At 48.4% G+C, this 13,710-nt stretch overlaps 1 protein-coding gene across 1 annotated transcript in view; it reads right to left on the bottom strand.

The window, feature by feature from the left end:
* ATP8A1 (ATPase phospholipid transporting 8A1) overlaps nucleotides 1-13,710 on the bottom strand; it is a 541,081-nt gene that overhangs the window by 450,314 nt on the left and 77,057 nt on the right. Inside the window, exons 7-8 of the mRNA XM_078776729.1 lie at nucleotides 5,039-5,084; nucleotides 4,667-4,707 (exon numbers count right to left, since the gene is read on the bottom strand). Coding sequence (XP_078632855.1) covers nucleotides 4,667-4,707; nucleotides 5,039-5,084 — 87 coding nt within the window. The remainder of the gene's footprint in view (nucleotides 1-4,666; nucleotides 4,708-5,038; nucleotides 5,085-13,710) is intronic.

Below are 13,710 nucleotides of genomic sequence, written 5' to 3'. Positions count from 1 at the left end.
GCCCTGGCGTAGACCGGTGGACCAGTGGTTGGGATGTGGTGTTTGACGCCGTGTTTGACGGCGACGGCTGAAAACGTCGGCCGCGTGAGGGCGCGGAACTCAGCGAGGAGGCGGGTGAAGTCGTCCGCGGCTGGGAGCGCGCAGGCTAGCTTGGTTGGTGCGGAGCCGCTCAACGAACAAGCGAGAGAGCTGAAGGACTCTGCGTTGACGAGCCGACGACGTTTTGCGTCAACCAAAAGTCCATGGGCGCAAAGAAAATCCGCACCCAACAAAGCCATGGGCACGTTCGCTGTGACGAAATCCCACTCGAAACGCTGGCCCCCGAAGCAGAGTGCGACGCTGCGTGAACCGAAGGTGCGGATAGAGGAGCCGTTTGCGGCGACCAAGGCGGGGCCGCAAAGCGCGGCCTGTTTGTCCTGCCTCGAGGCGGGTATAACACTCACCTGAGCTCACGTATCACACAGGAAACGTCACCCGGACACGGTGTCCGTAATTAACAAAAGGCTGCCGGAATGGCCGACGCTCATGGCAGGAAGCGAGCGCCGGCCTGGTCGTTTCCCGACCCGCCGAAAGTGCACGGTGGGCGACATGTTCTGGCCTTCTGCCCGAACCTGGTGTGGTAATAGCACATGGTCCGCCCCGGTGGTGGCCGTGGCGCCGGTCGTGGCGGGTCCCGCTGACGCGGTGTCATGGCGGCCGCGGCCGCAAGGGGTGCTGAATCGGCCGGTGGCAGAGCCGGTCGTGGCGGGGGCGTTGCCTCGGCCGGACCAGGGTTCCAGGCGGCCGCTCCGAAGTGCCGCCCGGCTGAGAAAAATTTATCGGCTTCCTTAGCCAGGGCGCAAGGGTCCTTGATTGTAGAGTTAGCCAAAGCTAAGCGTACCTGCCCGGGTAGCTGTCGGAGAAACAGCTCGCGAAAGATGAAATCTGGGCGGTGTTCGCCGAGCAGGGAGAGCATGTGGTCCACGCGCTTGGATGGTCGAGCCTCCCCGAGCTCAGGCAGATCGAGCAGCTGTCGCGCGCGTTCGGCCTCAGTGAGGTCAAACGTACCGAGGAGTAGTCGTTTGAGTGTGCCGTACTTGTCGGCGGTCGGCGGGCTCCGTAGAAGGCTCAAGACCCGGGAGGCGGTGGCGGCGTTTAGCATGGAGACCACATGGTGGAAGCGAGTCGAGTCTGCCGTGATGTGCCGCAGAGCGAACTGGGACTCCGCTTGGGCAAACCAGACGGCCGCGTGCGATTCCCAGAAGCCAGGGAGTTTCAAAGCAACGGTCGACTCCATTGCCGTGTTTGTAAAAGAGGTCACCAATGTGGAGCTGTGCTCCCACGTCGAACTCCAACAATATGGACGCGACAACGAGCTGAGTTTCACAGAGCCGTTTATTCCGAGCTCGGCACGAATGCACTGAAAATGGCTACCCCAAGCGGCAATATATATTTCAAATTCAATCAGTAAGCCACGCCTCTCAACGGGGCGTGGTATGCAATCCAAGTGACCGCCCGCTGATTACGTCACCGGCCGGTACAAGAGAATTGTGTCCGGTAACCGCTACACACTAAGATTTAAGGAGAAGAGTTCACAAAATTCACAGTAACCTGCCTTTCCCAGCCATTGAATCAACTCACCAACAAATATTCCCGATTAAACTCATCAATTATTCCCCAATTATGAATATTGTCCTGTGACTGCTCTCAGTTAAGACCGAGAGTAAGCCACGGATGGAAACGAGGGTTAATGGAGGCGTTCGACTCAAATTGATGGCGGATGATACGCGATGAGAAAGAAGAGTACCGACTTACCTGGACGGCCTCACCAATATCTTGACCCTGCAAATTAACTCAGCCGGGACGGGTTGTAAAATTGGTTGGGAAAAAATAATACAAGGGTTTATTCGGGACAGGAAAAACGTGTGGTAACTAAAACCCCCTTATGAGCGCTCCTACGCACAGACGTATAACACACACGAGGGGACAATATAACTGAAAATAAAAGAGTCGTGTGTGTGTGTGTGTGGGCTTAGCTCAACCACTCGGGGTCTCGCCGGGGTTCGTCGGCTCGCCGTTGATACGTCGTCGGCTCGTTGATAAATATCAACTTAACCATATGCACAGCAAAAGGAAAAGCCTAAATCCATCTGGCCACTCTGCCATAAAGCCCAGATCGGTGGAGTGTTGCACTGATGGTTGTCCTTCTGGAAGTTTCTCCCATCTCTACACATGATCTCTGGAGCTCAGCCAGAGTGATCATCGGGTTCTTGGTCACCTCTATTACCAAGGCCCTTCTCCCCCGATTGCTCAGTTTGGCTGGGCGGCCACTCTAGGAAGAGTCCTGGTTGTTCCAAACTTCTTCCATTTAAGAATTATGGAGGCCACTGTGCTCTTGGGAACCTTCAATGCAGCAGAGATTTTTTTTGTAAGCTTCCCCAGATCTGTGCCTCGACACAATCCTGTCTCTGAGCTCTGCAGGCAGTTCCTTCGACCTCATGGCTTGGTTTTTGCTCCGATATGCATTGTCAGCTGTGAGACCTTATATAGACAGGTGTGTGCCTTTCCAAATCATGTCCAATCAATTGAATTTACCACAGGTGGACTCCAATCAAGGTGCAGAAACATCTCAAAGATGATCAAGAGAAATGGGAGGCACCTCAGCTAAATTTCAAGTGTCATAGCAAAGGGTCTGAATACTTATGTCAATGTGATATTTCTCTTTTTTCTTTTTAATAAATTTGCACAACTTTCTAAAATCCTGTTTTCTCTTTGTCATTATGGGGTATTGAGTGTAGATTGATGAGGGTAAAAAATGAATTTAAACGATTTCAGCATAAGGCTGCAACATAACAAAATGTGAAAAAAATGAAGGGGTCTGAATGCAATGTATGTATGTATGTATGTATGTATGTATGTATGTATGTATGTATGTATGTATGTATGTATGTATATATATATATATATATATATATATATATATATATATATATACATATATATATACATATATACAGTGAAACCTTGACTTACAAGTGCACCAACTTACGAGTTTTCCGAGATACGAGCCGTCGCTCGGTCGGTTTTTTGCTTTGTGATGCGAGCCGAGATCCGAGTTACGAGCGAGCGAGCTTGGATATAAAACACGTAATCATCGAAAAACATGAGCGAGGTGTGCGTGTTGTCGACTTGGCGAGGCAGCACGATCGTAGTACTTCTACGATATGTACGATTTTGAAGCAGAAGGAGTCGATAAAGGCTATAACGCCAGCCAAGGGCGTTAAGATTATTTGAAAGCTCCGGACCTCTGTCCATGAAGAGATGGAGAAGTTGTTGTTTGTGTGGTTGACGGAGAAGCAGCTCGCAGGAGATACCGTGACCGAGAGCATCATCTGTGAGAAGGCACGAGACATTTACGGGGATTTGGTGCAGCAGACGGCGGGAACATCAACGGACGAGGCATTGGAAGAGTCATTCAAAGCCAGTCGGGGATGGTTTGATAATTTTAAGAAGAGGACCGGCATTCACTCCGTCGTCAGGCATGGTGATGCAGCAAGCTCGGATGTGAAGGCAGCTGAAGATTTTATTCTAACTTTTGCCGAACTGATAGAAGCCGAAGGATACATCCCCCAGCAAATCTTCAACTGTGACGAGACAGGGCTCTTCTGGAAAAAGATGCCGAGGAGGACGTATATAACGGCAGAGGAGAAGAGCATGCCAGGCCACAACTTGTTCAGAGTGCCGGCGATAGCTCGCCTTCTCTTTGTGGAAGACACGGTGAGATCCTTAACATCCAACAACTAATGGGACGCAAACGGGGCGCCCAGTTTAGCGGTACACACATTGATGAATCATTCTGCCTGTGAAACACCGACATGACAGGTTATAGCTGGGTCGGGATTCAAACCCAGGCTGGACAGTTTAGAGTCAAGTGTGCGTACCTCCAGTCCAGGCCATCCTGCCAACTTGTATGCTGCATACAGGTGAAATATAAAGCGCGAGATATTTATATATATATATTTCAAAAAAAATTGGTGTGGTTTTTGGGGGGCTGGAACGGATTAATAGCATTTCAATTCATTTTAATGGGGAATTTAATTTGAGAAACGAGCAAATTGAGTTACGAGCTCGGTCACAGAACGAATTAAACTCGTTAGTCAAGGTTTCACTGTATATATTTATATATATATATCTATATATATATATATATATATATATGTATATATATATATATATATATATATATATATATATATATATATATATATATATATATATATATATATATATATATATATATATATATATATACTTCTCAAAGCAATCGAAAAACATATAGTACATGGAAGGAACACACAATCAACAACAACCACAGCTGCAATGACATCAGCAACAACTATGTGTTCTAAAAGATCCTTTTGTTTATACTTTTCACTTATTTTTACATCCAAATTGAGACTCGCTGAGAGAGATATGCTATGTGTTTGTTTGTGAAGTGCAACATGCTATCTTTTGATCAAGTCCATCAAGGAAGTGGCGGGTAGGCACAGCGTGTTGGTCAGAAAATCCACATATGTCAGATTATGGATTCATTCCCGAGCCACACGGACATGGATACGGATTCATTCCCGAGCCACACAGATATGGATTCATTCCTAAGGTAGAAACATGACGGTTAAAATCTTACCTTTTCCCAAGGAACAGTCTGCCACATTCCATTTCTGAGTACTGAGGGTTAAAATAAATGCAAAGCACAAGCCCATAAGACAAATGACTTCATAAAAAGAGGGGATTAATGCACCTTTAACCCATAGCATTTAACAAGCAGTGACCATACTTAATGTCAAACAATGCACAAAACAAAGACCTGATATAAATGATTTGCAACCTGATACAAATGTGGCTGCTGCCAACATGATCACAATTTGCATATCACCTTTTCATATCAGAATTTTCTTCAGTTAATTTTGCTTTCACAAAACTTGTGCCCAACAATGTACCTCATACAAATGATTGAGAAAATATTCATTTTATTTTTTTAATGTAAAAAAACACTTACCTTGTGTGTCACTTTTGTTCACCATTCGGTCTGCTCGATGCCTTTTCTGAAAGCACAGCAAAAGGTCATTGTTTGCATATTTGGACTCATTTTGGGATTAATCTCCCCATCGGCAGTGTTGAGTGAGGCATGGACTATGAGGGAACGGGGTGAGAATGCCGGTGTTGGCACGGTGTCGGAAAGTGTAGACATCGACAGAAGGGTAGACAATACCATAATTGAAGAGGAAAAATGTATTTATTTGGGTCAAATGTTTCTATTAAATGAAAAAGATCAGGAAAAATAAGACAACAAAGTTTGTTTTGTACGAAGGCTTTTGGCAAATAAAGTGACACAAATATCAACTTAACCATATGCTTTAAATGAAAAGTTTTTAATGAATACATACTACAAATAATGATCTGTGAATCATTCTATGGATCAGGAAAATACAATTATAGTAACTCAAACATTGAAAGACACATGCCAAATATTACTTGCAAAGATAAGAAAATTTCCACTTTACACTTTTATGATTGAGAGTTGGAAGCTGTATCAAGCTTATGTCCTCCCCTTACTCTCATTCTTCCCCACAACTCTTATTTCTCTGAGTCCACCTCAGTTTTGTCCCTCAACCCGGCTGTTCGTGTGTTTCCAACATAAATAGGTTCAAAAAAAAAAAAGGGTTCAAATCTCAAATGGGTTCAGACAAAAAGAAATAAATAAAATAAATAAAAATACAAAAAAATTAAAATATTATTTTAAAAATATTTAAAAAGACAAAAACCCCAAAAAGAATTAATCATACAGTCATGGCCAGAAATATTGGTACCCTTGCACTTTTTTCAAATAAATCACAATTTTCTCTAAAAATAAGTTGAAATGAATAAAGTATTTGGTCTCCACAATTCTTTATTTCATTGTTAATATTACAGAACCTTTGTTTTTTTAATCAGAACTTAATATATCCTTTTAAATCAGGAAATAAAAATAAATGGCATTGATAAAATCATTGACACCCAAGACTTAATATTTGGTAGCACAGCCTTTGGACAAAATAACTGCAGTCAAGTGTTTCCTATAGCCATGAATGAGCTTCCTACACCTCTGTACTGGCAGTTTGGCCCACTCTTATTGTGCAAACTGCTCCAGTTCTCCCAGATTTGAAGGGTGCCTTCTCCCAACTGCTGTTTTCAGATCTCCCCACAGGTGTTCAATTCGATATAGATCTGGACTCATTGCTGGCCACTTCAAACAGTCCAGCATTTTGTCTTGAACCATTCCTGGGTGCTTTTTGAAGTGTGTTTGGGGTCATTGTCCTGCTGCAAGACCCATGACCTTTGACGGAGGCCCAGCTTCTGACATTGGGTTGAACATTGCGCTCAAAAAGCCTTGGTAATCTCCTGATTTCATGATGCCATGCACACATTCAAGGCACCCAGTGACAGAGGCAGCACAGCAACCCCAAAACATCACTGAACCTCTTCCATGTGTGACTGTAGGGAAGGTGTTCTTTTCTTTGAAGGATTCATTTTGTTTTCTGTAAACATAGAGATGATGTGCTTTACAAAAAGCTCTAATTTGGTCTCATCTGTCCACAGGACAATCTTCCAGAAGGATTTTGGCTTGTTCGGGTGTGTTTTGGCAAACTCCAGTCGGACTTTCTCATCAGTGGTGTCCTCCTGGGTCTCCTCCCATAGAACCCCCTTTCATTAAGTTGGCGACGGATGGTTCAAGTTGAAACGGTGGTACATTGTGTCTGAAGGTCAGCTTGAATCTGTTTGGCAGTTGATCGAGGTGCTTTCTCCTCCATTTGAACAATCCTTCACTGCAATCTTCGATCAAGTTTTCTCTTGTGGCCACATCCAGGGAGGTTTACAGTGCTATGGGCTTTAAACTTCCTGATAACATTGCGTACGGTGGACACAGGAACATCAATGTCTCTGGAGATGGACCTGAAGCCTTGAGATTGTCCATGCTTGGCTACGATATTGTGTCTGACCTCCTCAGACAATAATCTGGTTTTCTTTCTGTTCTCCATGCACATTGCAGGACACACAGTGACACAAAACAGCAGAATGACTCCTTTTCTCTATTCAAACTGGTTGAATGAGTGATTTTGTTATTGCGGGCACCTGCAACTCACCATAAGTGAGTTCAATTCCAACTTAAATGGGAATCACCTGCTTGAAATCAAATGATTTCTAACAACTTCTAAAAGGTGCCAATAATATTGTCTGGGCCATTTTAGGATGTCTGTGTGGAATAAGCAAAGATTTAGTAATTCTTTTCAGCTTTTTTGTTTTGTTCCACTGCAAACCAAAGAAATACATATGTGGATACCAAAATATTTTTTGATTTCAACAATTTTCTGGAAGAAATAGTGCGTTATTTGAAAAAGTACAAGGGTGCCAATATTTTTGGCCACGACTGTAAATAGGTTCAACAACAAACAAGAATGCAGGACATATTAGACAGTCAAAAGAAAAAAATTCTAGTGGGCTGTTCATATTAGCACAAGAATAGATAACAGATGGATGAGTGTAATAAGAACCTGGAGACCAATGGATGGAGACAGAGGCAGGTAACATGAAAGATAGAGAGAGAAAATGGATATATCGTAGAAATAATTTAATCAGTACAAAAGGGTGATGAACCAAGGGATTCTTTCATCCAGCAGTGAACTGAAAATGCACATGATCATTACGGGGGTACCACTAGCCTTTCAGGCGTTTTTATAACGAGGATGTAGTGAAATTATACCAAGGTGAACCCAGGGTGTGCTCGCTACGGAAGGGGCGTCTATAAGACCCGGGACAACCGGGGCGCGCGGACACTCCAGCGGAACTCACTGTGACATAGTCCTGTAGTTTGAATGGTATGTACGCCCCTAAATGCTGCGCTGACAGTCCTCTCTGTAGGACCATTGTTATATTGATTCAACCATTGCTGCTCATGAAATGCTCTGATTTTAATGCCTGTTGCATGCATGTATTCTTACAGGATGTACTACAGATCTAAATGATATTAAACCTACCCAGAGGTCAAGTCGTGTCTGAGCTTGATTTTCACGACATTTAATATCATTTAGATCGCCGGAATGGCTGACCACAAGATGATCGTGGTACCGATTCTCGGAGCCGACCCTCAAGCTGAGGGATCAGCATCGGAGTTCGCTCACTGGCTCAACACGCTGGAGAATTACTTTGCTGCTCACGAAACAGAGCCCACCGCTGCGATAAAGCTGTCCGTGTTACAGTCGAAGGTCTATCACACCGTTTTCCGGAACATTTCTCGATTTGGGACGTACGCTACGGCTCTAGCCGAGCTGAAGCGCCTCTACGTAAAGACACGGAGCGCTGTGCACGGCCGGCATCAACTCTCTCAGCGGCGACAGCAACCATCTGAATCGATCGATCGCTTCGCGCAGGAGTTGCGCTACCTGTTGGCAGACTGCGTGCAGGACGTCCGGACCCACGAGCAAGTGCAGGACGACTTGCTCCGAGATTCATTCATCTCCGGAATTAATTCTGGAGTCTTGCGGCTCCGACTCTTGGAGGTCGCGGATCTGACATTTACAGAAGCACTACGGCTGGCACGTGTATACACAGATGCCCGAGAACAATTGACCGCATATGATCACCCACGAGTCGTGGCGGGGACCTCGCAACTCGCGCGACCGGAGAGGGCTACCGCCGAGGATACGGAGGGGGACCCGACCACTACGGCCGAGTCTCTGGGAGCTCCTGAAGCGGACTCCGCTTCCGGCCTCACTGCTGCCGCCGCTGCCCGGCCACGGCCTGACCGGTATGCAAAATGTTATTTTTGTGGGAATCGGCAGCACCCTCGCTCTGAATGCCCGGCCCAGGAGGCGACATGCCACCTGTGCTCCACCAAGGGCCATTTTGCAAAGGTCTGCAGGAAGGCCGCTCGGGGCACGCGTCCCCGCGCGACCTTGAATGGGCTCATCACGGAGCCAACGGATCGAGCGCCGGACGGGGCGCCTCACTCGGCTTTGAAGAGCCGCTCTCCTTCTCGCGGGCCTCTGGCTACACGCCCGACCTTGGTGAGATACACCGGGCCGCCGAAACAAATGGCGCGAACGCGACTGGCCACAGCGCGACCGACCTTGACTGGCATTCGAACGCCTACTTCAAACAAGCGACATGCTCCTGCTTTGGAAACTCCTCTCGAAGTGCGGCAAACGCAGCACGTGACTCGAGCCCCATCTGACGGCAGCTTTTACGAATTACATGCACCCACTTTGGCATATGAATCTGCAGACGGCAGAGATCTTTCTCACGTGACGCGAGCGCCATCTGGCAGCGGCTCTTACGAATTACATACACCCACTTTGGCATATGAATCTGCAGACGGCAGAGATCTTTCTCACGTGGCTCGAGCGCCATCTGGCGGCTGCTCTTACGACCAACACACACCCACTCTGGCAAATGAAACTGCTGATGAGCCAACTGACTTCAATGCTCCTGCTGAGGCCCAACCTGCCGACGCTGCCCGAAGGATTGCAGCCGGCGTGGGATCCACCCGCGAGGCGCGATCTTCTCGCCCGGCCGGTACTATACCTGCCGGGTCTGCCGGCCTTGCGCAGGCCATCATTCCGCTCACGGTCGCGGGCGTTTTTGCGCAAGCTTTGATTGACACGGGGTCCACGGATAGTTTTATCGATCAGCGACTCGTGCATCAACATGGGTGGCCGGTTCTCGGGACAACCCGCCGGATCTTCATGGCCTCTCAGGGACTTCGGTTGAGCACAAAAGGGGCGTGTCGATTGAAACTTGTGATAAAGGGACGCACGTTCCCGGATGTGTATCTCATGGTATTACCGGCCTTATGCGCTGACGTTCTGTTAGGACTTGATTTCCTTAAGCGGCATGGACGTTTGGAAATAGACTTCGGAGGGCCGGACACGCTCGCTGTGTGCGCCCTCGCTCAAATGGACATGGAGCCACTCTCACTGTTCCCCAACCTGACCACTGATTGTACCCCTGTAGCCGTCAAATCGCGGCGCTACTCTCGCGCGGACGCGCAATTCATTGCGGAAGAAACGGCCCTGCTCTTAAAGGACGGTATCATAGAACACAGTAGGTCACCGTGGCGGGCCCAAGTCTTAGTGGTGCGGAGTGAGGCCCACCGCCGGCGTATGGTAATCGACTATTCGCAGACGATTAATCGTTTTACACAGCTGGATGCCTACCCCTTACCGGGGATGGATGCCCTGGTACGCCAGGTGGCCCTGTATTCCGTTTATAGCACTCTCGATCTGCGTAGTGCGTATCATCAAGTCCCCATCTCTAGGGCTGATCGCGTCTTTACGACCTTTGAATCGGGTCAGCGGTTGTACCAGTTCACGAGACTTCCCTTTGGGGTAACGAACGGCGTCGCTTGTTTTCAGAGAGCTATGGATGACCTCGTTGCGAAGGAGAATTTGACCGATGTCTTTGTCTAACTGGACAATCTTACGGTTTGTGGGTATGACCAGGAGCATCACGACGCTAATCTGAAACGCTTCCTCGAGGTCGCGCGGAAATATCGCCTAACCATGAATGCGGCTAAGTGTCGATACTCTCTACGCACGGTAGACCTTTTGGGGTACACCGTGACCCATGGCTCCGTCTCTCCGGATAAGGAGCGTCTGCGCCCTTTGCTCGATATGGCTCCGCCTAGCGATCGGGCTTCGCTGAAACGCGCTCTAGGGCTGTTCGCCCACTACTCAAAGTGGGTGCAAAATTTCTCCGCGAAGCTCCGCCCCCTCGTGGCCTGCGACACTTTCCCCATGGGCCCGGCCGCCTTGGCGGCCTTAAAGTCGACATCGCTGGCGCCGCTGTCGCGACGATTGACGAGAGTGCCTCTTTCGTTTTGGAGAGTGATGCCTCGGATCATGCGATAGCGGCGACTCTCTCCCAAGGAGGCCGCCCTGTGGCTTTCTTCTCGCGGACTCTCACCTCCGCCGAGCGGAGGCATTCGTCTGTCGAAAAGGAAGCGTACGCGATCGTCGAATCAATTCGGCGATGGCGGCCGTATCTGCTTGGGCGGAGTTTCCAAATCGTCACGGACCAACAGAGTGTTGCGTTTATGTACGACACCTTACATGCTCAGCGCATTAAGAATGAGAAAATCACCCGTTGGCGTATCGAACTCGCCGACTTCTGCTACACCATCAAATACCGCCCGGGGAAGGATAACCTGGTCGCTGACGCCTTATCGAGGCCGGCCACTTGGGGTGCGGTGTTCCTGTCCCAGGAGGTGAGGGGCTACTTGCTCCAGCATAATGTCACTTCGAGCTACACCACGCCGTACCGGCCCCAAGCGAATGGACAGATCGAACGCTTTAATGGGATTATATGGCGGGCCGTCATGCTAAGCCTTCGGACCCTCGGCCGAGGCCTCGATAAATGGGCGTGGTCACTACCTGCCGCTCTAAACTCGATCCGGGCTCTCCTATGTACTGCCACCAACCAGACTCCTCACGAACGACTGTTCCACCACCCTAGAAGCTCCGGCAGTATCCAATCTTTACCCAGCTGGCTCGCTGAACCGGGGCCCGCCTATCTCAAACGAGCGGTTCGCGCTAGCAAGTACGACCCCCTTGTTGACAAGGTGCAGGTCCTCCAGGCTAATCCCGAGCATGCTCGCGTGTTAACGGCGGATGGCCGCGAGTCTACTGTCTCCGTACGCCATCTCGCCCCATGTGGGGACGACGACAGGGATATCGACGAACCCGTCTACGAGTCTATGGACTCTATCGAAGCTTCCCCTATGGAACTACCACTGTTACTCCCGTCGTCCCCCACTCCCGTGCCCGAAGGCGCAGGGGCGCCCCCTCCGACTCCCACCTCCGGCGGCTATTCCGACGCGGGGGACTCCGGGCTTGGGGACGCCGTGCCCGGTAGATTCCGAACACGAACTGGCAGGGAGGTTCGCCGCCCCGACCGCTACGGGTGGACCGACTGACGTGGATTGACGTGACCCATTCGTTTATTGCTGATGCTTGCTTGCAACCTGCCGAGCGGCAGTATAGTTCTAACGGTGGGGAGAATGTAGTGAAATTATACCAAGGTGAACCCAGGGTGTGCTCGCTACGGAAGGGGCGTCTATAAGACCCGGGACAACCGGGGCGCGCGGACACTCCAGCGGAACTCACTGTGACATAGTCCTGTAGTTTGAATGGTATGTACGCCCCTAAATGCTGCGCTGACAGTCCTCTCTGTAGGACCATTGTTATATTGATTCAACCATTGCTGCTCATGAAATGCTCTGATTTTAATGCCTGTTGCATGCATGTATTCTTACAGGATGTACTACAGATCTAAATGATATTAAACCTACCCAGAGGTCAAGTCGTGTCTGAGCTTGATTTTCACGACAGAGGATACCACTGGCCTTTCAGGCTGTGGTACCCTCGTGTTTTTGCTCAGATTATTTCTTTTCTTTTTTTATTCCTCCGCCGCGATTTTTCGGAACTATTCCATTTAAAATTCATTTTTCTCGGCAACAGTTGGTCCGATTGACACAAATTTTTCACCGAAGGAGAGGCTCCACCTGTAGAATTTTTAAATGTTAATTATGTTATACATCTCATGATATGGGTGCCATCTTTGAAAACCCCCCCCCAAAAAAAATTGAGACATGGCTCATGGTAAAGTACTCTCTCTGGGGAATAACATTTGATAATGATGATGTCATTTGATAATGAGGAAGCGATAAAAGCAATGAAGAGTAGAAAAGCGGGAGGGCCGACGGGAGTTGTGGGAGATATGTTGAAGGCAGCAGGAAGTTGGGGTGTGAAGAGAATGACAGAGATCTGTAATCTGGTGGTGAAAGAAGGCCGCATTCCAGTGGATTGGGAACCGAGTACCCTCGTCCCTCTATACAAGGGGAAAGGTGACCCTCTGGAGTGTGGCTCGTACCGAGCGATAAAGTTATTGGAGCATGGAATGAAGGTATTGGAAAGGGTGTTGGAGAGGAGGATAAGGAAGAAAGTGAAGATTGACGAAATGCAGTTTGGATTTATGCCAGGAAGAGGAACGACAGACGCGCTTTTTATTGTGAGGCAGTTGCAGGAGAAGTACATGGAGAAGAGGAAGAAGTTGTTTCTTGGGTTTGTTGATCTGGAGAAAGCATTCGATAGGGTTCCACGTGAAGTAGTGACATGGGCATTGAGGAAGTTCGGAGTGGAGGAATGGTTGATCAGAGTAGTGATGGCAATGTACAAACGAGCGAACACAGCTGTAAGGACGAAGGACGTGAACAGTGGTGAGATTGAGGTGAAGGTGGGAGTGCATCAGGGGTCGGTACTAAGTCCACTACTATTTGTAGCTGTGATGGAGGTGCTGGCTCAGAACGTAAAGGAGGGTTTACCATGGGAGTTGTTGTATGCAGATGATCTGGTGTTGATTGCGGAAAGTATGGATGGACTGAAGGAAAACATGAACAAGTGGAAGGAATGTATGGAGACAAAGGTCTGAAGGTGAATATCGGAAAGACGAAGGTGATGGCAAGTGGTAAAGCATGTGGTGAGGTGGAAAGAACTGGGAAGTGGCCATATGCTGTGTGCAGGAAGGGTGACGGAGTGAACTCCATTCAATATACAATGTGCGCTGAGTGGGTTCATCAAAAATGTAGTGGTCTGAGAGGGTCATTAACCAGTGTGGCAGCTACATTCAAATGTAAGG

This window comes from Myxine glutinosa, chromosome 4 (assembly GCF_964187855.1).
Source record: "Myxine glutinosa chromosome 4, kmMyxGlut1.1, whole genome shotgun sequence".
Lineage (NCBI taxonomy): Eukaryota > Metazoa > Chordata > Myxini > Myxiniformes > Myxinidae > Myxine > Myxine glutinosa.
The sequence above is the reverse complement of the archived record's forward strand: the minus strand, read 5'-3'. Positions and strand labels throughout refer to the sequence as shown.